Genomic DNA, 25,622 nt, shown 5'->3' on the forward strand with positions numbered 1-25,622 from the left:
AATGCCGGTAGTCAACAAAAGAGGTTTAAAGACTCTCTCACGGCACATCTTAAAAAAATGTAGTATAAACACCAACACCAACAACTGGGAAACACTGGCCTGTGAGCGCTCCAAACGTGTCATGGGCTTTGAAGACACTTGAACTCAGGGTGAAAGGGAGAAACATGCTAAGAGGAAGACACTTGGCAAACCCTCACCGTGATCAACTCCTGCCTGGAAACCTGTGTCCCCACTGTGGAAGAATGTGTGGATCCAGAATCGGCCTTCACAGTCACTTACGAATCCACTGTTGAAACCTTGTTTATGGAACACAATCTTACTCAGCTTCGAGTAATCACCAAAGAAAAAGAAGATTACTCATTATTTTGGTTACATTTTTGGTAGAGAGTCTCCTCCCTCAACTCACAGATATTTAACACTAATAGAGAAAGAATCGAACAGTGGGACGGAGCAGCTGAAGATACCAGAGCAGACATTTGCTTCTAGATCAGATGGCTTCTTTCCTCACTCCCCATTGCCATTCCTCACTCCTCATGCCCTATGTTAGGGAATGAGGAGATGCTGGCAGGCAGAGTCATCTCCACATGCCTGCTCCTACTTCATTTTGACTATCCATTCCCACAATGGGACCATCTGACCCCAACTGCCCCAGGAGGGAGATCGCTGGAAAGAAACTGGAGTGAGAAAAGATACTAGCAGATGGCAGCCAACTGTTGTGTTTCTTGAGTGTAGGGTCATTAATTCTTCTGCTACATTTGTGTTGGGAACCACATCAGGGATTCTGGTCAAAAGTACAACCCAATCAATCAATCAATCAATCAATCAATAAATAAAATGTTTGGGTCCTACACAAACCCCCTCCCAGTATTACTTTTGGGCAGAAAACGCATATGGAAGCCCATAAAATATTGAACAACATTTGTTCAGAATTGTAGCTGCTCACAGACCGCTTAAAAATCAGATAATTGAAAGCTGGTGCTGAATGTACAATTTCATATCTTCAGAGCTTTGTTGGGAAAATGTTAATTATTTAAGACAAAACACCCTTGGCCACAAAACAGTGCTTCCTTCCTATCTGTGAAACAACACCAGGGCATAGGGGGTGGCGAGTTTGCAAGAGCAGATTTGCTCATCTGTTCTCGATGAAAGTTAGTTTTCATTTGCTCAGGACCAAATTAGCTGTCAGTCAATGAATCATGCACAACTTATATTATAGGGTGCATCTGAAGCAAAGGAAGCATTTTGTATTTTTTCAATACAAAATGAAAGAGGAAGAGAATCAAGTTATATACACAGAACCTCCAATTTAAACCGTGCCAACTATAAACAGATATGGAGTTGTACAAATCAAAACAATAACCCTGAAACCCTCTGAAACAATGTTTGCCATGAAAATGAACAGATGGCCCTGGTGCAATTACCGTCTTTCAGCTTAATAATTAGCCATCAGGCTAAATCAAGGTGCTGGTTTTGCTGTACAAAGCCCTATGCAGCCTGAGACCAGGATACCTACGAGAGAGTCTCATCCGCTATACACCCAACCACTTACTACAGGGCATCCTGCAGATACCTGTCATGCACCAGGAGTCAGCTGCGCTTACTGAACAGCAGCCTGAAGGGGGAGAAGGCAGAGTGATTCCACCCATCAGCCTTCAAGAACTTAGAGGAGAAGGCGCTGGTGAGAACCAGCTGGCTTCAGCCTCCTTAAGCAGAACTTCCAGCAGCAGTCAGATGCTGGTAACAACACTTGCAATTCATGGCTCTACCTTGCTGCTTCTTGTTCATCTGGACCTTTGACCCCATGAACATTGAATTCCCTGGCCCCAGGATCATCTGACAACATGGAATTGCTGTTTGCCTGACCCTAGGACTGGACCAGACTTTGGATGCTGTGTCTGCCTCCAGGCAAGTACACCTCAGAGACTCTTCTGGTTGGCTGGTCTCCCACTCCACTGAGCTCTGCATGAGACTATGACAGTACAGTGGTACCTTAATCCGTTCTGGGAGTCTGTTCAACTCCCGGAACTGTTTGAAGAACAAGACGTGGCTTCCAATTGGCTGCAGGAGCTTCCTGCACTCAGTCGGAAGTTGCAGAAGCCATGTCGGAAGTCCAGCTTCCAAAAAACATTTGCAAACCGGAACACTTCCAGGTTTTCAGCGTTCAGGAGCCAAACTGTTCAACAATCAAGGTACCACTGTACCACCCTTAGGAAGAGGTCAGTTCCACGCAATGACAGGAGTTGGGTCTTTAGCCTTTGGAATTCTAATGTCTTTTTGGCGTCCGTTGAAGGCTTGAAGAATGAAGAGGCCTTTGGAATTGGTGCCCATTGGAACAACTCCTGGGAATGAGTGACTAGCTGCTTCTTTCCTTAAAGGTTAGAGATTTGAAAGGGACCACAGTAAGGCAGAGCGAAGACACCAGTGTTTGTGGTGGTGAGTAAGAACTGCACAGAAAGGGAAGGAAGCTCTTGCTGAGATATATCAAATCCTGTCTCTGACAGGCAGGCCAGTGCCTCTAACAATTTCTTCTGCCTATTATCCTCCCAATTCATCTCCCCCTTGACATTCTTCAACGAATGCTTCCTACTCTGTTAATATTGCCATCTGCTGAAGACAGCTGATGAATTCTAATGACACTGTGAATTTTTAGTAATCTGTGCAGTTGACGCCTTTCTGTGGTGTTTTTAAAATGTTTCAGAATAAACATTTAATGTCCCCAATACTATCCATTTTCTCCCTATGAGGCTGTATCAGTCACAACCATAAATTCCCTTTAATGGGGTGCAGTGGTTGCCATGTGGAGAAAACAACAGCAATACTCTTCTTAGACTAGGTAATGCATGTATGTTAAGGTTGAGGGGTACTCGGTCCTTTTCTTCTAGAAAAATGGTGTCTGTATTCACCATTAAGTTGCTACAGTAAGTGACACACCTTTAACCAGTGCTTTTCTTCTAGGAAAAAAGGTGCCGATACCGCGTACTCTTAAGTACCCCAAGGGGGGGAAAGGACTGAGGGTACTCATGAGGATTCTGATTATAGCTATCAATACAGAAAATGGAAACAGAGCATTTTTTAAAAAGAGCTGCAGGCTCCTTTCTAAGGCCACCTCCAATTTTCACTGCCACGCCCCAGCACCTTTTCATTTCTGCTCTGACTGATTCTATACTGTTTATATTCTGCCTTTCCTCTAATACGTTCATGGTGGCTTACACTGGGAAGAGGAAGAACAAACAATTCTGTGAAGTAGGTTAGGCTGAGAAAGAACAATCTGCCCAAGGTCTCCTGGTGAGATTTGTGGTTGAATGGGAAACTCAGCCTAGGTTTTGCCAAGCTTAGTCTAACTCTTCAAAGAATGCCTCCCTATCAGTATAATTTCCTGCCCGTCTCTTGCAGCTAGAACATACCTGGACTTGGCCAATGCTAGTAGAGAAGCAGAAGGGGACAGCAGAAGAGGAAGAAGAAGAAGAGTTTGGATTTGATATCCCGCTTTATCACCACCCGAAGGAGTCTCAAAACAGCTAACATTCTCCTTTCCCTTCCTCCCCCACAACAAACACTCTGTGAGGTGAATGAGGCTGAGAGACTTCAAAGAAGTGTGACTAGCCCAAGGTCACCCAGCAGCAGCATGTGGAGGAGCGGAGATGCGAACCCGGTTCACCAGATTACAAGTCCACCGCTCTTAACCACTGTACCACACCGGCTCTCACTGGAACCAAAGAGGTGGCAATTTGGGCAGGGATGGAGAAGCAGTGGCTCTCAAGGCCCTATCAGCCTTAGCCACCACTGGCCAATCACTATGGGAGTTGCAGTCCAACAACATATGGAAGGCCACTTGTTGCCATCCTTGACCTAGAGCATCATCTCAATCTTCCAGGAGTCTCAAGCATCAAGCAGCCTGTGCCAGGGTAATAGGCGCACAGCTAGGGAATGGTCTGCCTGAGAGGTGAGCAGATTCCCTACCACTGAATGTTAAGTGTAATTCAGTTTTTAAGGATAATGGGCTTTCCCCAGACCTTTTCATTACTCTCCCTCAATCCCAGTTCTGATGTTTACCAGAGCTGAACATCCTGCTCCCATGGTATAAAAGTGATCAGACCCATCCTGTCTATGTTGCTTGGAATGTAGAATATGTGGGGAGAGGACTCCAGCCTGATGCCCATATGCGTGCAGAAATTACAATCACAAATCTCCCTCCCCGCTTTCAAAAAAAAGGGGGGATGGATGGACACTTGATTCAGTCTTCTAGAAAATCATGTTAGTTTCCTGTATCACATTGATTCGGCCATGTACGACTCCCAAAAAAATCTCAGCTGGATCTATGAAATCACATAGGGTACTTTACTTTTGCCTTCCATGGCAGGAAGGCAAATGGCAACCACGATGTGAAATTAAAGGTCTGTGCATCCCTCCAGACCAGGAATTATAATGGGAAGACAATCCTGTTTTCTCTTACTTTGGCTTCCAACTTTGCAGACTCACAAACCCACATAGTCCTGCTCCTTCATTTTCTTTGCGTCCATTTGTCCAAAGTCCCAGAAATACCTTGTTGCTGTTAGCCAAGGTTTGCCTTCATTTCTTGGAGAAGACCAAGCAATATTGTAGCTCAATTCAAGACTGCAAAGTGGTAAATCCTACTGAACTCAGTAGGATGAGTCTTTCTCCCTAGGAAGTATATTTAGAACTGCGGCCTTAAAAAAAATAAAAAATAAAAACGTTGGAGGACTCAAATAAAAAGATTACAGATCTTTTACTATTCTGGATTACTAACAAACATAATTAAGAGAAGCTTTCTATTTCCTCTGGGGGACAGGGAACTGAAGACTCAGAGAGCCTGATGGTTTTAATGGTAACTGAATTGAATTTTACAGGTGGTGTGAAATTTCATTTAATGCACAGACACAAAGATGCACACCTGCACCTCTTGCTGGGGGTGGGGGAGACAGACACCCAACAGGGTGGGGAGGAGACAAGCAACCTTTGCTGGAAACGAAACTTGGTTTTCTAACTACGTATTGCTCGTAATAAGATACACTGGCAGTCAAGCAGAAAATTCAAATCAAGGATAAAAAACAAAAAACTTCCATTCAGCTCAGAGGCATAGCAAGTTTAATTACAATGTCTAGGATCGATTTTGTCAGAGGATTCTATGCGAGCCTTTGAATTTTACAGGATTACCTGTCTAATGAAACAACTGATGTTACAGCACAATTATCACTTGGCTCAATATCTTTCTTACTTGTTTTTGGCCCAGGCACACAATTCACCCATCATGGGAAGGTCACTTTAAGTGGCTTTTTGTGATGTTTGTACACATTTGTTCAGTGTTTAGATTGAATGCCTTTTTCATAAGTCACAGGATGTCCAAGTTCTATAGTGGTGTGGGTAATGTTCCCTGATCAGCACAGCAAATGAATGCATCCCTGATGGATGAAAGCCATCAAGGGGAATGATTTGCAGTGGCCTCGATGCTGTGTCCATATCTTGCAAAATCCCCTTTAGCCCCACTATACAGAGGAATGAGGAACCTTTTCTAGCTAGTGGGCTGGATCCTGACCTCCCGCAACCCCACAGGCCATTCTGACTACTAATGCCATTACGATGTCAGGTGACAGCTTCAAAGGAGCTGGCTGTCAGTGTCAATCTCCTTGTTGGCACTGGTGATGGATTCAAACAGCACTTGCAAATGGAAATTTTCCTTCTGCAAACTGGCAAAAGCTGGAAAAAAAGTATGTGCACAGGTGCAGAATTAGAGATTCTATTAAGTTATCTTTTCAAGCTCCAGTCACTACCCCTTTATCAAAAATAACCTTTGCATAATTACCTGTCTCAATTTGCCTTTGTTTATGGGAGCATTCACACCTAAGCATTTTCAATTGAAGCTTAATGAAAATTTGGCTCTCAAAGTAGAATAAAGATCAGAACAAAGCATAGGAGATGCAGAGCAGATGCAGAAAGGGAGGGCTATTACACCGGCGAAGGTTTTTGTTGTTTTGCTATTGTAATGAAAATCTTGACTCCCTGAATACATAAACAAATGGGGAAAGGCTATATACTCTGCATAATATTTGAACAATTAGCTCTGGCAAAATCTGTATGTGGTGACTGAGTAGAAAGTCTGGGTTGCAACTATAAAAGAAATAAAATAGTTCAGACAATAAAGTAAGAGGTAGAACTAAGAACTGAAGAAGCATTGACAGTAGGTCCAGTGCATGATTCAAAGGCACACAAGTCAGCAACCTTGCTGAAAACTAGTGTGATCTGAGGCTCGGTCAAGAGACCGTGTGAGAACACAGCATACATGTCATGGACTAGTTGACTGCAGAGGATTGGTGGGAGATACCAGCTGGGGAACCCCCCTGGGAAGGAGGCTCAGAGACAGGAGGACTGATGGTGGGATGACAATGAATGGTCGGAGGGTGAAGAGGGAACAGACTGGGAGGAGGAGGTGATGGAAGCTGAAGACGTAACAAGGTTTAGTGAGCAGGAAGAGGCAGTCCAGACTCAGAGGCAGGGGAGGAGGGTGGGGCCAGGAGACAGAGATGAGACAGGCAGCTGGAGAATTTAGGGAGTTTCCTCCTGCTGCTATGAATAGCTCTCCACCCCGCTGATCTCCCAGAACATGCGGAGAAATGAAGACAGCAGAACAATGAGAGACAAGATGACAGAGTCTTAGGCTCTGGGGAAGTTACCAGGGGAGCAGCTTTAGAGAGTGGTGGGAAGGCAGGGACCTTCTGTTGCCGCAGCTGCCTTACTGGGGCAAGACCACTAGGACTGAGCTGTTTTGTTCTTTGAATAAAGAGTTAACTTCACTGACATTGGGTTCTTTATTGTTTTATTGCTGACCTACTCCTGACTCTAGCTCCTGACAATGCACTGCCTTCAACTGTCTGGAAGAAGTGAGAGCTCTAAAATCTCAGCCCAATATATCCCAATCTGATCACTGAGATCATCCAGAGGACCATTGTTGGTGGTCCACCATGCTACAGATGCCTGACTAGCCTCACCTAGAATGTAGGCATTTAACGTCGCTGGACCCATGCTATGGAACACTCCTCTCTTCTTCTTTGGTGATCACTCATAGACAAGTAGGATTGTCTTCCATAAACATGGTTTAAACAGTGGGTCCATAAGTGACTGTGGAGGCCAATTCTGGATCCACACATCCTTCCACAGTGGGGACATAGGTTTCTGGGCTGAAGTTGATCACGGTGAGGGTTTGCCAAGCGTGCCTTCCTCTTAGCATGTTTCTCCCTTTCTCCCTGAGTTCAAGTGTCTTCAAAGCCCATGATGCCTTTGGTAAAGGCTGTTCTCCAATTGGAGCACTCGCAGCCAGTGTTTCCCAGTTGTTGGTGTTTATACTACATTTTTTAAAGATGTGCCCTGAAAGAGTCTTTAAACCTCTTTTCTTGACCACCAGCATTACGCTTACCATTTTTGAGTTTGGAATAGAGTAGATGCTTTGGAAGACGATAATCAAGCATCCACACAACATGACCAGTCCAACGAAGTTGATGTTGAAGAATCATTGCTTCGAAACTGGTGATCTTTGCTTCTTCCAGTACACTGACATTAGTTTGCCTGTCTTCCCAAAGGATGTGTAAAAAATTTCCGAGACACGGTTGATGGAATCTTTCGAGGAGTTAGAGATGGCGTTTATAAGTGGTCCACATTTCACAAGCATACAGTAAGGTTGGTAGTACAATAGCTTTGTAAACAAGCATTTTGGTTTCCCTGTGAGTGTCTAGCAGAGATTCAGCAGACATCCATGCTTTTGACTTTCAAGCATCTCTTGAATACTCCCCACCCCTTCCATCAACTGGCCTAGGCTGTTGTTTAAAAAATCATAATTCATGAATGTTCTGTGCTGCTTTTACATTTTGCATGGGGGTTCTGTTCCTGACCCCTGTCTGTGTTGGTGGAGCACGCACAAGCCAAGCCCCAGCCCTGTTCTGCTCCGTTTTCGGGCCATTTTTGGGTTGGAAATGACAAGCATGTGCATGATCGCGTGTCAATTGGACACATATAAAATGGCTACTGCCTGCATGACTGTTGCCATATTTTATGGGTGAGTGGTATAGGAACGTTTTTCATTAAGTATATATAAAATCAGAAAGCATATGTTACCAAGAATCCCAGATACAGTCTTATGAATCATGAAGAATCTCCAACTGATTTAAAAACAAACAAACATACACTTGAACTCAAGTGGTTAAGAGTGACTTGACATTCAGATGCAATTCAAGTGGCTTCAACGTAGCTTAAGGATAACACTCAAAGTCCCACAAAAATAGCTCTGTGGAACCAGAAGTGGAAGCTACTGATGGGTGAACCTTCTTTAGCTTGACTCTGATACAAGCAAACATAGCATTATTGTAGAATTTGCATTCAAAACTGAGACTGTGACATAAAGAGGTTAAGACCGGACAGAATAGGTGGAGAGTGTTTACGGGTTTCCCTAGAATGGCAGATTTTAAAATTAAAAATCCACTTGAGGGAGTGAGGATGACATCTAATAGGAAAACAATGTAACTTTTAATTGCATGTATGAGTGCATAAGAGAAACGCTTCGTGGATGGACCCAAATGCAATGCTCAGGCATGCAAGTTAAAAAGGATATCTATGCTTGGGACTCCAGAGGTCCAATGCTAGGTAGGGTAATTGGGGCATTGGTCTGACTTGGACTCTCTCACATTCAACTTGCTGTAGAAATATCCACCACAATCTCTGGCTGGATTCCTTTTCTTCTTGGCAGCCATGAAAGGAAGCTGCCTACTTCAGCTATCTTAAAGCTGGCACTGTTTGTAGGCTGCACTTCCAGAAATGTTGCATAGGCCAAGATATAGTGAGAGACCTGCTATTCCTCCCCTCCCCAAAAAGACCCCCAAAACAGTGCATTTTAGATAAATTGAGTCTTTGAAGAGGGAAAAAAACACAGCAAGGTTTTCTTCTTATTGTGGCATTGTGCCTAGATCTGTTTGTCTTTAGCACCTGGATTTTTATAGAGCATCATGGTTATACAGTGGTACCTCGGGTTATGAACACTTCAACTTACGTTTTTTTGGGTTACGAACGATTGTAACCTGGAAGTAAGTTGTCCAAGCTCTCAGAGGTCTCGCCGCTGCCTGGAGGCAAACCCAGACATCGGCAGGGCCTACAGAGCTCTCGGAGGCCTCCGGGAATGCCGGGAAGCAAGCCCCGACATGTGCGGTGCCTAGAGCAGCTCCGCGAATGCCGGGAGCCTAGCCCCAACATTCGCAGTGCCTAGAGCAGCTCCGCGGATGCCGGGAGCTAAACCCCGGCATCTGCGGTGCCTAGAGCGGATCCGCGGATGCCAGGAACCAAGCCCTGACATTCACGGTGCCTGCAGAGGCTCTGCAACTGGGCTCCAGCCGCAGGAGCCTAGAGCAGCTCCGCGGATGCCGGGAACCAAGCCCCGACATTCGGGGTGCCTAGAGCGGCTCCACGGATGCCAGGAAACAAGCCCCGACATTCACAGTGCCTAGAACGGCTCTGCGGATGCCGGGAGCCAAGCCCCGGCATCTGCAGTGCCTAGAGTGGCTCTGCGGATGTCGGGAGCCATTCCTGGCATCCACAGTGCCTGCAGAGGCTCTGCAACTGGGCTCCAGCCGCAGGAGCTCTCTGAGGCCTCCATGAATGCAGGGAGCTAAGCCGATTGTGATTGTAGAAAAGGACCCTGAGCCCCCTCCAAACAGTGAGTTTGGAAATAAATTGTAATTTTTTTCATCTAAAATACTGTCTTATTTATTTCATAGTACAGTACATTGATTATTGCCTTCATTTTATGGATCAGTGGTCTCGTGAAACAGTAAGATTCGTGTTAAATTGCTGTTTTAGGGGGTGCTTTTTCATCGTCTGGAACGGATCAATCCACTTTCCATTATTTTCAATGGGAAAGTCCGCTTCAGGTTAAGAACGCTTCAGGTTAAGTACAGACATCTAGAACCAATTAAGTACTTAACCTGAGGTACCACTGTATATTAAAAGAGCAGGGGATGAGGAAAGTTTGCAGCATTAAGACACTGTTGAAGCTGTGCAAATATTAAATTGATTAAATACATAAGCAACAAACAACTAACAAGCAGAATGTGAATTTGGGAACACAGGGTGGCAATCAATTAATATTTATTCAGAATAGACCCATCAAAAGTAATGAACATGACTACATTCCCCTAGTGATGTAACATATAACCACTTCTTATCAGCAGCAAGCATTATTGTTTAGAGCAGGGTTTCCCAAATGCTGTTTTCCAGCTGTTCCTAGAGTACAATTTCCATCATCCCTGGTCCTGCTAGCTGGGGATGATGGGAGTTGTAGTCCAACAGCAGACGGCAACTCAAGTTTAGGAAACCCGGGTTTAGAGGAAGCACTATTACACCCACACGTAGTAAGAGAGAGAGAAATGCTTACTTGATCTTTGGTTTTTGATGAAAAATAACTTTAGCCTCTCTTTAAATGTGTTTTCATTCATGTAGAATTCAACTTGTACTCTAAAAAGAAAAGAAAAACTTTAGATAGGAGGCTGATCCTAGCATGTTAAATACAAAGACACAACAGTTACATACATGGCCTTTCGGCGTTTGCCCAGCATAAAAACCACAAGTACAAACTCACCGTATTTTTTGCTCTATAAGACTCACTTTTTCCCTCCTAAAAAGTAAGGGGAAATGTGTGTGCGTCTTATGGAGCGAATGCAGGTTGTGCAGCTATCACAGAGGCCAGAACAGCAAGAGGGATTGCTGCTTTCACTGTGCAGCGATCCCTCTTGCTGTTCTGGCTTCTGAGATTCAGAATATTTTTTTCTTGTTTTCCTCCTCCAAAACCTAGGTGCGTCTTGTGGTCTGGTGCGTCTTATAGAGCGAAAAATATGTGTAAAATTCAGAAGCATCTTCAAACAATATATTTCCAGGAAGTTACTATGGCCAGAAATTCAGCTGCATTGTTTTGCATCTCTTCTAACCCCTTGGCCCCTGGAACACCATCTAGCTGCAGCAATGAATCCAGCGTTATTGCGACTGGTTGTCCTGATTTCTTTAAACCAACAACTAATGGGTGGCCACAGAGTTTCAAAAAGGCGCATTCATGCTCCTCGGTGACTGGAAACTTATCTTACAATACCTCTATATTTCACAGGAGAGCAAGTAGCAAGATAAATGTGGACAGAGAACCAAGAGTTTTGAATGTCAAATTTAGGTTGACTGCTGGGTGATGCTGTAATCCAGGGGTCAGAAAACTTTTTCAGCAGGGGGCCAGTCCACTGTCCCTCGACCTTGGGGGGGGGCAGACTATATTTTTTTTGGGGGGGGGGAGAATGAATGAATTCCTATGCCCCACAAATAAAAGATGCATTTTAAATACAGTGGTGCCTCACAAGACGAAAAGAATCCGTTCCGCGAGTCTCTTCGTCTTGCGGTTTTTTTTGTCTTGTGAAGCAAGCCCATTAGCGGATTAGCGCTATTAGCGCTATTAGCGGTTTAGCAGCTATTAGCGGCTATTAAAGGCTTAAGGGATTAGCGGATTAGCTGCTAAAAAGCTATTAGAGGCTTAGATCAGCTGATAAGAGGCTTAGACCAGCTGTTAAGCGGCTTAGCGATCAGCTGTTAAGCGGCTTAGCGAACAGCTGTTAAGCGGCTTAGGGGCTTGGGAAAAAGGGGGGGAGGGGAAAAAAACCCCAGGAATCGCAAGACATTTTCGTCTTGCGAAGCAAGCCCATAGCAAATTCGTTTTGCGAAGCACCTCCAAAACGGAAAACCCTTTCATCTAGCGGGTTTTCCGTCTTGCGAGGCATTCGTCTTGCGGGGCACCACTGTAAATGGACATATTCTACTCATGTAAAAATACCAGGCAGGCCCCACAAATAACCCAGAGGTGCATTTTAAATAAAAGGATACATTCTACTCATGTAAAAAACACTCTGATTCTTGGACTGTCCGGAAAATTGGGCCTTAGTTTGCCTACCCATGCTGTAATCTGACTTTAAAGTGGTGTAAGCATAGCAGTTGTGCGGCTCTCTTACAGAGTCCTCACCCTGGCCCCAACCCCATTCTGCTTATATAAAGGTAAAGGGACCCCTGACAGTTAGGTCCAGTTACGGATGACTCTGGGGTTGCGGCGCTCATCTTGCTTTACTGGCCGAGGGAGCAAGCATACAGCTTCCAGGACACGTGGCCAGCATGACTAAGCCGCTTCTGGTGAACCAGAGCAGTGCACGGAAACGCTGTTTACCTTCCCGCCAGAGCAGTACCTATTTATCTGCTTGCACTTTGATGTGCTTTTGAACTGCTAGGTTGGCAGGAGCAGGGACCGAGCAACGGGAGCCCACCCTGTCACGGGGATTCGAACCGCCGAACTTCTAATCGGCAAGCCCTAGGCTCTGTGGTTTAACCCACAGCACCACCCACATCCCTGTAAATATATACCTGTAAATAAATCAGACATTACAAGGGACATAAGTTTCCAGCTTCCCCTCAACCAAAAAAAGGAGGGAAATCCCTCTATTACTACCCTGGACTTTTCATGGATTGGGAAAGTGGGAAATTTTTATCGTTATAGCTCCCTTCACATGCTATATGCATGAGGAGAGTCCAAATGGTGGTCTTCAAAGAAAGGGTGGTATATAAATTTAATAAATAATAAACAAATAAATTAATGGGGGTCAGGCCACTCCCCCCCCCAAGGCTCCCACCCCCAGGTTCCACCTCTCACCTTTGACATCCACTCCTTAGGCATGGGCCTCTACCATGGGGAAGTCTTCCATAGGAGTTGGGAGACCACATAGTCAAGGTTTCAGTCTACACAGAAATCTATGCACAGAGGTTTCCCGCAGCCCCAGTATGCAAGGAGGAGAAAGAAGCGCACACAGCGGAAATGGAAATGGCATTAACTCTGGGCTATGGAAGAGTTTTTTAGACAGGGGTCTGTGAGTTGCATTTGGAAAGGTTGCAGCACAGTCAAAGAAGTCTGTACTCAGCCCCACACTTCCTTTCCTTAATGTGATGATGGAGGGCTAAGACTCAGCAGCACAGAAGCAAAGATGTGTGTCTTTTGCTGCGCACGAGTCAGCTGGCTCCCAGGTTTCCATGCGCTCTGGCTTCCGTCACAGTGTCCTGTTGCTCCAGAAGTGGTTTAGTCCTGCTGGCCACATGACCCGGAAAACTGTCTGTGGACAAACGTCGGCTCCCTTGGCCTGAAAGTGAGATGACAGCCGCAACCCCGTAGTCATGTTTGACTGGACTTAACCTTCCAGGGGTCCTTTACCTTTACCTTACCTATTTGTAACTGGACCAACACCAGTAGTAAAGTGTGCCTGGCTCCTGGGGAATTTTGAACACTGCTTTCAACACATGGGGTTGCACTGAAAGCTACTTCTCCTCCAAGGAGACTCATTGAAATTAATGAACAAAAGTAACCGAGGTCTATTAATTTCAGCGAGTCTGCTCTGTGTAAAACATAGCTGGATGAAATCCATGGAACCCTTTCACACCTATAATGTGTGAAGGTGATTTATGTTTCTAATGTTAGAACTGTTGCTACACTTTCATAGAAATGTTGGACACATTAGCAGGGCAGCTGGCATTCTCATAAGCCTCAAAGGTGCCCAATGTTCCCTATGTACCGCATTTTTCCGTGTATCAGACAATTTTTTATTATTATTAAAAATGTTTAAAATTGGGGGTTGTCTTATACACAGACAGTGCAGAGTGGGGATGAGCGATTGGTGTCAGCCGCGAGCAGGAGAATGTCAGTGGTAATTGGGCGGGTGATTGGTAGCTGTGGCAAGGCCTGCTGGCGATTGGCTGCTGCTGTAATTGGGTGGGTGATTGGTGGATGCTGGCATTGAGTGGGCAGACAATTGTTGGGTTTGGCGAGTCATGTGATTGTTTATCAGCAGTCAGGGGGGTGAGTGATTGGCGGCAATCCCCCCCCCCAAAAAAAACCTCAACAACTCTGACCAATCTCCCCCCATTTCCTTAATTTGGGTCCCCCAAAATAGGGGTCGTCTTATACACCGGTGTGTGTGTGTGTGTGTTATGCACAGAAAAATACGGTAATAAGTCAAGGCCTGGCTACGTATTTAGGTTCACACACGATTTAACAGAGACAATGCTAATTTGCAAGTTTATCCAAGGATCAGTTTTTCCCAGAACAAATCTAGTGGTTTTCCCAAGGCTTGGCAGTGGAACAGTTTCTATAACCAAGGGTCTCCTCCTGGAAATATTACCCTGTAAGGAAACCAGTTGTATAAACTCAGCCGTAGCGTGACTAATATAGTGGCACTTTTAATCCTCACATTGTTTGATGTCATTCAAAACCACAGATTCTACTTTTCACAGAAAATTTTAAGAAGGTGAATAAAGGCATTCAAGTTCACAAGCCGTGGTAATTTAACTTAAAAAGGAAGCAAGTCTTCCCACTTTATTCAGGTGGTTTTGAGCTGCATACCTATATTTTCAGGAGGAAAATTACAGCACTCATGTGACATAAAAGAATAGCAGGCTAACAGTGCGAGGTGATGGCATGCTAATGAGGAGAGCGAGTGGGGGAGCTAATCGCTTTCCTATAAAGCACCCATTATGAGTGGCTCTGATAACCTAATAGTGCCCTATTCCTGCTTCTCATTCCTTAGCAACCACAGCTGCCAAGCAGATTGGCATTCCTGTGCGATAGTTTCCATGACAAACAAGGATGGCAAAAGGCAAGCAATTGATTATTTGAATGCCTCAACACCCTTTCATACTTCAATGACAACTTGTCGGGGCCTCCAGGCAAAGTCTGTGCCCTCCCCCCTTCCTTGTCACAAGACTAGAACAAAATACCCACAGCACGAATTATAAAGGGAAGGTGGCCGACAAGCAGGTAGGCAGTCTGGAGGTGCATAGTTTAGACTATGAAAAGCAATGATATAGTTCTGCAGCCATGTCATTCCTTCCTGTAATCTCCAGGTAAGATGTGAAGCCTGGGACTATGCAGAAGAACCCCACATTGTGTCTACACCCCATACACCCCAGCTTTCGAATAACTGATGCTCGAGTGGAGAGCTGCAACAGTGTGGATCACTCCTGTTATGTGGTTTGGAGTGATGCAAGTTACTGTGGTGAGGCAGGAAGCATCAACACTCATGAGGCTCCAATATCATAAAGGTGATGTAAGAACTCAGTTCCTAAAAGGCAAGTTACAGGTATACTAAAGGAACCCAGCAGACCTTGTCTAAACAGCAGGTGGTGCTGTGGTCTGAACCACTGAGCCTCTTGGGCTTGCCAATTGGAAGGTCGGCGGTTTAATCCCTGCAACAAGGTGAGCTCCTGTTGCTCTATTCCAGCTCCTGCCAACCTAGCAGTTCAAAAGCACACCAGTGCAAGTAGATAAATAGGTACTGCTGTGGCAGAAAAGTAAACAGCATTTCTATGTGCTCTGGCTTCCATCACGGTGTTCCGTTGTTCCAGAAGCAGTTTAGTCCTGCTGGCCACATGACCCGGAAAGCTGTCTGTGGACAAACGCTGGCTCCCTCGGCCTGAAAGTGATATGAGTGCCACAACCCCACAGTCACCTTTGACTGGACTTGACCATCCAGGGGTCCTTTACCTTTTTATATAGCATTCAATGAAAAGAGAAGGACTCTCAGAAGCTGGCTGAAACAAATGTTCATTCCTTGCCTGACATTTACTTAGGTTTAAATGTAATTCCAGCACTACACGTAAGTTACGTAAGGGCCAGAGCTCATGCTTTTGCTTTGTCTGTATAAATGCGGATCTCAATCCCCAGTTGAAAGGAGCTCAAGCAGAAGGCTAAACAAAAGCCCTGTTTGCCTACCCTCTCCCCTGCGATTCCAGTCACAATGAAGATTTTTAAATCACAGGAGGAGCCTATGTAAGAACTGCACACAATGTTGTGGAGGGTGAGGCGATTTAAAAAAAACACAATCCTCCTGTCAGACTGGGAATATCCCCAGTTTAGGGTATTCCACCATACTTCATCAGAGTTTTCTTTCAGCAAAGCAAGCGGCTCACGTATATTCCAAAGAAAGCTTTAATAATAAAGAAAATGGTAACACCATAACATACTGAGAGAAAGTGAAACATCATGAGGCAAGAAGGACAGTTGGCCTCTCTAACTGAACTGAACACTCGAAGGGAGGGGCTGATTCTGGAGCAGAACACAGAAGCCCCACCCAGATAACAGACATTCTACTGTTGCCCCACCCAGATGACAGACATTCTACTATTCAAATTAGACCCCAGTGTTTTTCTCACACACAACTCCATGCAACAGAACTTCAACCTGGAGGACTTTGGGGACAGGAACAGAGGGGCCATGACCAGTGATTTTATTCTAGAAAAAAAGGGCAGGTACTCACCAGCAAGCAGGGGGGCCAGCACATGGTGGGGCGGGGGTGAAACCTGGCACCAATGCTGGATGGTGAGGGCGGGTTAGCTGTTTGGGACGCCTTGCCCGTCCATCCACCTACTGGGGCACTGCCACTCAGGTGAAGAACCTGATTTTGGGAAGGAGGAAGCAGAGTTCCAGGTTCCTGTCAGAGCACCTCCTTCTCTAAGCTGGGCAAACACTTCCCGGACTTGGGGAGGGAGGTGCAATGTTCTGATGGGGTCCAAGAGCCCTTCTGCCACCTTCCCCCCTCCCGAAGGGTGGCGATACTGTGTGCCGTTGCGTACCGCCAGAAAAAAGTATATATCTCATCTCCCCACACCTCCACTCTTCATGTGCATGATTGGAATCATATGAGGGGAAACAGGGCTATGACAATCTCTTCCCAAAAGCAGCAGGAATTGCTGTCAGAATTGAGAATACTGATCTGGGTAAGCGAATGGTCTGATCCAGTATTAAGCAGCTTCATGTGTTCCCATCACTAGCATGCACTCCCTGACAAATTTCCCCTGAAGGAATGCAGTCGTCAACTGATTCAGTTTAAGTGGGGAAGCAAATAAATAGGTTTAATCCAGAAGCAATAAATGAATGAAGAGGATGAATGGGCCAACGATGCTTAGAAGGCACCCAACTCAACACACTCAGATAAGTTTCAGTTGTCCTTCTGGCAATAAGGCTGCTAGCACCTTTGCAAAGCTAAATAGGGTCAGGTATGGTTTCGAACCAGAAGGGGGACCATGTGTTGTGATTCTTACATTGCCGGGCATCGGACTAGATAACCCTTTCCCTTTCAACTCTACAATTCTGTGCCTTTCTGATTCTATAATGGACTCCTTGTTGCACAAAGGGACCTCTCAACACATTTTAACCCACCAACACAGCTTCACAAAGGAATCTTCAAAAGTTACTAGCTCTTTTTACTAGCCATAAACACATGAACTGCTCACACATTAGCAGTGTTGAAAGTCAGCAACAGCCTGAAAGGAAAGAACCATCTTTCAAAGTGCAAAATATTTCCTTGTCTGGTCACTTGGAAATTATTTTATTTTATTTGTGCCACAGGTGCTCATAAAGGTGGTAATTTCAATCCTACACTAATGGATCTCTAATGAATATAAAGTAATATGAAGCAGGATGCAAACAGGGAGGTAAGAGTCACCCATTTGCCTTGGACTGACCACTTCCTGGTGAAGTTTGGACTCATACCAGCTGACCTACCCTGCAGAGGTGAGGGACCAGTTATGATGGCCCATCCTGGAGACGAATGGAAACGGATGGATACCTGAATGATCTGGGTGTTCCTACAATGGATAGAGTGAGTGATTTTGCTGAGGATCCTGTCTTGCTGTGGAATGGTGGGATGATGAGGGCCATTGACACAATCCTTCTTATGATCCTTCTTTAGCATAGTGGAGCCCGGGAAGCTCCTGGGCTACTGAAGAGCTGGATGATGAAACAGTCAAGAAAGGACTGGAGCAAGTGGCATAAAACTTGAAGCCAGCAGAGCACTTGCTAGGGCAAATAATTGCACCTACCAAGTAGCAGCTGAGGCAGCTAGGAAGAGGTTCTTTGCTGCTTCCATTGCATATACACAGAGGGGGGGGGGAGAGAATGAAATCATAACATCCAAAGCACCCAGATTTCACCCTCTGTCAGATCTATGAGGTCTAGAGCTCATCTTATAATTTTCTGTGTACTGGGTCCATGTTTATTATTTTCTGGGGAATAATTCAAGAACAAAAATCAAAGAAAGGCATTATTTGATACTTAGAACCAGTGCTTTTTTCAGGAGCTCCTCAAAGGTACGCAGGACTGGCACCTCTTTTTTTCATCATTAAAAAGTGTGGCAGTTACTGTAACAACTTCATGGTGAGTACCGGCACCTATTTTTCTAGAAAAAAAGCACTGTTTAGAACTACTAAGGAAATATTGCTACTCTTCGCAGCTGTGCCAAGTTCTTACAATATCCAAAACTAAGATCCTCTAAGCATGGATATTCAGAATAATTACTTTCAGGTGAAGGTACTATACTAACAGCCAAACAGCAGACTAATCCTGAATGAAGGCAACAGAACTGCAATATGTAAAAACCTCCACCTCACCATACTAAGATTTCCAAAGCGATGCAGAGATTTACTAATGGATACATGGTCTGTGAACATTTCACTCATCAATCACCCTAACCTGCCATCAAAGTCTAGACTCAAAATATGTTGGCACATTAGAGCATTTCACAACCGAATAATCCTGTCAAAATCCATTTTTATTCATCTATTCATGATAGAAATGTTTGGCTTAAATGAATGCAATTTATGCATCCTACAAGGCTCGGATCCCAGGCACAGTCTCTTCCCTTGTAGCTGAAATTTGCTTTGGATAAAACAGGAAATTTACACAGTGATCGATTGGAGCGCAGAAGATCCTGTAGCTCATTATTTCTAGAAGTAGCCTCATTACCGCGACAACCCATTACAATGTCTTTTTTATTTTACATCCTAGGAAAGTTCAGACCTGGAGATTTACAGCACCTTGAGATGACTCACAGCATTATAATAGCAATAAGCACCTAACTTACTTTATTTGTAGTACATTTTAAAGCCAATTAAAGGAACATTAAACCATCTCTCAAAACAATGGCACATGGCACAAGGTGATGTTTTTGTGCTGGCTACAATTCAGCAATTGAAGAAAGACTTACAGTAGCATAACTAGTTTGCAACTCATGAAACGTGAGTTCTTTGTATGGTTTGAGGTTGGCACTGGGAGAGAACTGGCCTTTTGAACCTTCAACAGATGCACAGCAGCCAGAAATTCAATGGGTGAAGCTTTTTCTATTATGGAAATGCAGTTACGGGGAAAGCTTCACCTATTGACAATATGCCTGCCTTATTAACTTGTGTGTGGCCCTCAATTCACTTCAGGTCCTGCACCCCACTCAGACAGGAGGGAAACGATTTGTATATAACTGAAGGTGTTGGAAATTTGTATCCGCTTTTTTTTTTAGTTTTTGGAAATTTGTATCCGCTTTTGCAAATGGGGAAGAGAATCCAATCCATACAGTGTACTGGACCTAGAAAACCATGTTATCACTGCTCACCGCAGGTGAAAGAGACTGCAGACAATAATACTGGAGGGGGGAAGGGTGAGAGAGGGCACAATTGCCTTCCCCAATGCACTGAAAGATTTAAAAGGTAGGCTAGCCATTGCCCAGACTGAGATGGGGCAAAACTCAAATATGAGTACAGCAATATGAAACGGGCAATTTATGTACCGTATTTTTTGCTCTATAAGACTCACTTTTTCCCTCCTAAAAAGTAGGGGGAGATGGTTGTGCGTCTTATGGAGTGAATGCAGGCTGCGCAGCTATCCCAGAAGCCAGAACAGCAAGAGGGATTGCTGCTTTCACTGCGCAGCGATCCCTCTTGCTGTTCTGGCTTCTGAGATTCAGATTTTTTTTTTCTTGTTTTCCTCCTCCAAAAACTAGGTGCGTCTTGTGGTCTGGTGCATCTTATAGAGCGAAAAATATAGTACATCAATATTTTCAAACACAGCAGCCTTCATTTGAATTCTTTTCCATTGCAGGGGTTGGACTTGGGTCCCTTCCGACTCTACAATTCTACTATTCTATGTTTTTGTCAAGTGCCTGAAGCAGTTTATTTAATATCTTTTAAAGCTGATTGTTGACAAGAAATAGTCAGCAGGTATTCTTTTCAATCTATGACAACAGATCTTCCTACACGCACTCATTCACACTCTGATATGGATTGACAAAAGCAATTCAGTTGAAAAGTTGTCGCTGGTGTCAACAATGACAATTGAAAACTCTAGAACTTAAAAATATAGGCATAGCTATACGGAGACAGATTATCGGAGGGGAGGAAGGCAATAAACCCCTGCTTAAAATGTGAATGTTCACAGTTGCATGAAAAGTGAGGTGGTGAATGCCAAAACGGTGGAGGCAAAAGAGGATCTTGGAATACCCAGAGGCTGGGAAGGACTTGCAAAAGCAGATTATGGAGCATCAAGTGTGCGGAAGATCCTGAGGAATCAAGTGTTGAAAAGCCATCGCCTCTTGAAACATCCCAGTGGACGAGCCATAAATCTCCAACTTCCCAAGGGCTCTACTGTCAATGCAAAGAGATAGAATGGCTGACATCAGAAATCTCCTTCCCTGCACAAGTGCAAATTAACAGTTGGAAGCAGATAAAGAGATTGGGAATATAAGAGCTAGACCAGGAAAGAGAAACAATTCAGTTCCCTTTTGGGGAACAAGATTTTTTATTTCAGTTCTTCTCCTTTTCTTTCTTCTACTGTTGTTGATGTTGTTGCTACTTATTTTTCCTATTTTTCAATTATACACTGCTTAATTTTATGTAAAACCTTCAAACAGATTACAAAATATATACAATATACTGTACATTAAAATTGCCCCCCAAAATCAAAGTTAAAAACAAGTTTCAAAAATGAGGGAAATAATAAAAATACATTATAAGCTGAGGTTACAGCTTAAAATACGTGTCAAGTTTATGGCTTGCCTAAAAAGAAATGTTTTTAGCTGGCACTGGAAAGATGCAGCAATGACATTTGACCGAAGTCAATTGACGTGAGTTCCATGATTGTTTCATATGCTTCCTAGAACTGTAAATAAATTAAAAAACAAATATCTGAACAGAGGAAAAAGTGTATGCTAAAAGAGCAGTAGGCTAGAATTCTTCTTAAGGTGCTAGTTTTTGGGGGGGTGAGTACAATGAGAAGAAGGGACACGGGTGGCACTGTGGGTTAAACCACAGAGCCTAGGACTTGCTGATCAAAAGGTTGGCGGTTCGAATCCCTGCAACGGGGTGAGCTCCCGTTGCTCGGTCCCTGCTCCTGCCAACCTAGCAGTTCAAAAGCACGTCAAAGTGCAAGTAGATAAATAGGTACCACTCTGGCGGGAAGGTAAACGGCGTTTCCGTGCGCTGCTCTGGTTCGCCAGAAGCTGCTTAGTCATGCTGGCCACATGACCCGGAAGTTGTACGCCAGCTCCCTCGGCCAATAAAGCGAGATGAGCACCGCAACCCCAGAGTCGGTCACGACTGGACCTAATGGTCAGGGGTCCCTTTACCTTTACCTTACAATGAGAAGGGGAAACTAGTCAACTATTCCATCAAAAGAGCATAAGAACATGAAAAAGCCAGCAGCAGCAGGCCAGTGACCCATCTTGTCCAGCATCCTGTTCTCACAGTGGTCAGATGCCCATGGGAAAACCACAGACAGTATTCAAACACAAAACCACTCTCCACTCCTGCGTTTTCCAGCAACTGGTATTCAGAAGCATTGTTGCCTCCAGTCATGAACACTCCCAACTGCAAACTGAAGCGTTATAACCCAGAAATACTGTAGGTTTTACCACCTCAGTAACAACAACACCCAGGGCAGGCTATTCAATCAACTATTTGCTGAGACTGAAAGGAAGAAGAAGAAGAAGAAGAAGAAGAAGAAGAAGAAGAAGAAGAGGAGGAGGAGGAGGAGGAGTAGTTTGGATTTGATATCCCGCTTTATCAGTACCCGAAGGAGTCTCAAAGCAGCTAACAATCTCCTTTTCCCTTCCTCCCCCACAATAAACACTCTGTGAGGTGAGTGGGGCTGAGAGACTTCAGAGAAGTGTGACTAGCCCAAGGTCACCCAGCAGCTGTATGTGGAGGAGCGGAGATGCAAACCCGGTTCACCAGATTACGAGTCTGCCACTCTTAACCACTACACCACCACTGGCTCTTTCCCACCCAGTTTTGGGTGACAATAGTCAAAATGAACCGTTAGCTCATTCCACCCACATTCTGCCAGCTTCCTTGCAAAAAATACTATTGGAGGCCTTGTCAAAGGCTTTACTGAATTCAAGATACACTATGTCCACAGCCTTCCCCGATCCACCAAGCCTGTAGCTCCATCAAAAAAACAATGAGATTTGTCTTGCATGACTTGTTTTTGAGAAAGCCAAGCTGAGTTTTAGTAATCTACTAGCCTTTTACTCTGTTCTGAGAAGGTAAACTAGCATTAGTATGTTTTCTCTTGAGTTTGATGTCAATCACTAACTCAGTTCTTCTATATAGTTGTCATTTGTTTCTCTTGTAAAACATACTTTGTTTCTTAGTGTTGTTACACTTCCTCTGAATTGCCACTTGAAAAACAGACATACACAATGGGCCATTCACATTTCATAGTCCTCACAATATTTCCTGAAGGAATTAGCTTAGTGAATAAGCTGTTGTTATACTCAATCTGGTGTTATTCTCTTGCGAGACTTAAACACATTAAGAAATAATTGTTCACAATAATTACTTCAGTTACAGACCATACCCTGAAAATGCAATAAGAACTCCTCTGGTTCCTACATTTACATCCATCATTTTAAAGCAATTAAACAATATGATTAACACCTGCCAGGAGGCTCGCACCAATTGAGAAAGTTGCAAGTGCTAATATACAAACCAGCATTGCGTATTAGACTCTTGAACAACACTATTCCACATGTCTTTGAGTGCCATTTGTCTGCTTTCTCTTTCTGAGCGAACAAAATGAAATAAAAATTGGAACACGAAATAGGAACTGGAAGTAGAACAGGAGTGTAAGGAGACAGCAATTTCTATTCTGGGTTTGTTGCAATCAGCACTTTCCCCATTTCTGCTGCCGCTAAACAGCAAATGTGGGACCTTCTGATGCAAAAATAATGCACCTGACCGTGCCCCCTTCTTCTTACTCAAAATTGCTTTGTTAGTGAACTATATTGGGGTTCACATTTCCATGGTCTCATGGTAAAATGAAAATACTATATTGCACTACCTAGCTGTTGTGAGAGCATTATTCCCAGCTGGGAAGAAAATGAATCACTCCCCCCCCCCCCCCAAAAAAAAAAACCCACACAGAACAAAAGAGGACCCAGCTTCCTGCAGGCTTAATTATACGTATAGATAATTCAGAAATAATTACTACAACTTAGAGATATAGTAATTTCACTAGAGTGGGGTGGGAGAGAGACTGTGACCACGTAGCCTGAGTGCTTCCTCAGTCTGTAGATCATATCACACTGGTCCTAAAGGATCTACATTGGCTCCAAGCATGTTTCCGAGCACAATTCAAAGTGTTGGTGCTGACCTTTAAAGTCCTAAACAGCCTTGGCCCTGTATACCCGAAAGAGCATCTCCACCTCCATTGTCCAGCCCACAAACTGAGGTCCAGCTCTGAGGGCCTTCTTGGCAGTTTCCCTCACTGTGAGAAGTGAGATTACAGGGAACCAGGCAGAGGGCCTTCTCAGTAGTGGTGCCATCCCTGTGGAATACCCTTCCATCAGATGTCAAGGAGACAAAGACCATCTGACTTTTGGAAAACCTCTGAAGGCAGCCCTATATCAGGAAGTTTTTAATGTTTGATGTTTTACTATGTTTTTATGTGTGGGAAGCCGTCCAGAGTGGGAGAGAATGGACAGCAGGAAGAGAAGTGAGAAGGTGAACTCACTCAATGAGGAGGACTGCTGAGGTCACACACATTCTTCAAAAAACAAACAACCTGGAAGCAGGCCTGTGTTTTAGATAAAATAGCAGAAACCACATGTAAAAATGAATCAATCATATGATGCCCTTGCAAAAAAAAAAAAAAAGGTCTTCAGTGATCATTCTGTAACATGTTAAACTAAATTTTACTTTGTTTCCTGTAAAGAAACAACTGCTTTAAACATATGGTGCAGAGTACCTATTTCTATACAAGCATTTCATGGAGAAGATAATTATAACATGTATAGAAAACAAAAATATTTGCTACAGTAGATGCCTAGAATTTAATGAAGCTCTCAGTTCAGACCAATTGATGAGGCTGGTTTTTGTTGTTGTTGTTGTTTTGATAGCTGAAAACTGAAGAAACAATTGTCACTGTTCAGTGGTGTATGTCTGAAAAGAAACCAAATTTATCTCATCTCACAAAATTCACCTGGGACCATCAGCGATGTTTACATACAAATGCCAACATTCATTGAAGTCTGGAGCCTACAACATACACAGTCAATTTTTTGTTTGTTTCCGTGCGACATCTACATCCCTCAGTTCTTTCTTCTGCCTTATTGCTGGAGGTTTCTATAGGAGTATCTCTCTTTTCATTAAATGGCATTCAGCTTAAATGCCAGACATAGCAGCAAGTGCCTTAAAAACCCTGGCAGGCCATATAAACACTTTGGAAGAAGACACCTTGTGCTAAAGCAGAGGTTACAATTCTATTGTATCCTATAGAAAAGGCACAACGTGTTCTTGAAAGCAGAAAGTTCTCTTTCCCAATGAAATTAAATAATTTAAAGAAGGAGATGAAGAAGGGGAGGAGGACAGGGAGCATGAACAACTATGTTTAGCAATGTTCAAATTACCTCTGAAAAACACCATGGCAGATGGGATCCTAAATATACCACAACACCGGAGAGCCAAAGAAGATGGGTGTTTTCTCCCCCTTCAGATTTTTTTACTAATTAAATTACAATGCGGTCTCTGAAATAACATGGCTTAGATATCTCTCTTTGAGTTTTTTTTCTTTTTCTTTTTTTGCTAAAAACAGTCTTGCACTTAATTTTTAATGGCTTTTAATGGCAGGTAGGTGCTCACATCACTTAGCAAAAATCAGAATTGTAGCCTAGGTAATTACCATCAACGTAAGTGGAAGGGTCTGCCAAGAATGCAAAATTTATCCCTGGAAAATAGAAACACTTATTTTTGTGGTAATATCTAATGCACGCGATATGTTAAGAGATGATCGTACAAAACGCTTCAAACTTTTCAGCTCAACCTGAGGTTTAACTATCCTGTTGTGTTGCTATATCTGTAATAAGAATGTCATTTCAGTCCTTTACTTGAGCACCAAAGTAGCAGCAGCATAAACATGAATACACAGGGCTTGCTACAAGTTAGCAGCCGCTGCTTCCCAGTCTACATTAGAAACACACACTAGCACAATTACCTCAGTCCAGAATCGAAGCTTGGAGGTTCAAGTCCCGGAAAAGGTACAAACGTGGATCCACAGGGAACTAGTCTGGGGGACATGATGCTTTTCTTCTGCGTTCTTCTGAAGTGAATTCGGTTTCTGCTCTTTCACTCCGAAGTATGAGCTTGAAGAGGCTTTTCCCCACGTTTATTGGGATATATTTACCTCCACAGTCTTTTCACGTTTTGAGTATAGTTTTGCTTTTACCAACAGCTTGAAACTCAAG

At 43.9% G+C, this 25,622-nt stretch overlaps 1 protein-coding gene and 1 long non-coding RNA gene across 9 annotated transcripts in view; one reads left to right on the forward strand and one right to left on the reverse strand.

Moving 5' to 3' along the window:
• The window catches only part of KCNT2 (potassium sodium-activated channel subfamily T member 2), a 232,982-nt gene that overhangs the window by 138,453 nt on the left and 68,907 nt on the right, over window positions 1–25,622 (reverse strand). For all 8 annotated transcript variants that reach the window (XM_083445287.1, XM_083445284.1, XM_083445285.1 and 5 more), the window contains exon 2: window positions 10,430–10,509. In XM_083445287.1, the coding sequence (XP_083301413.1) occupies window positions 10,430–10,509 (80 nt within the window). The remainder of the gene's footprint in view (window positions 1–10,429; window positions 10,510–25,622) is intronic.
• LOC310679783 lies at window positions 17,579–20,688 on the forward strand. Its single transcript, XR_014512532.1, has 2 exons — window positions 17,579–17,717; window positions 19,985–20,688. It is a non-coding gene; the product is annotated as an uncharacterized lncRNA (long non-coding RNA).

Source organism: Podarcis tiliguerta (assembly GCF_965153285.1).
Source record: "Podarcis tiliguerta genome assembly, chromosome: 6".
Taxonomy (NCBI): Eukaryota; Metazoa; Chordata; class Lepidosauria; order Squamata; family Lacertidae; genus Podarcis; species Podarcis tiliguerta.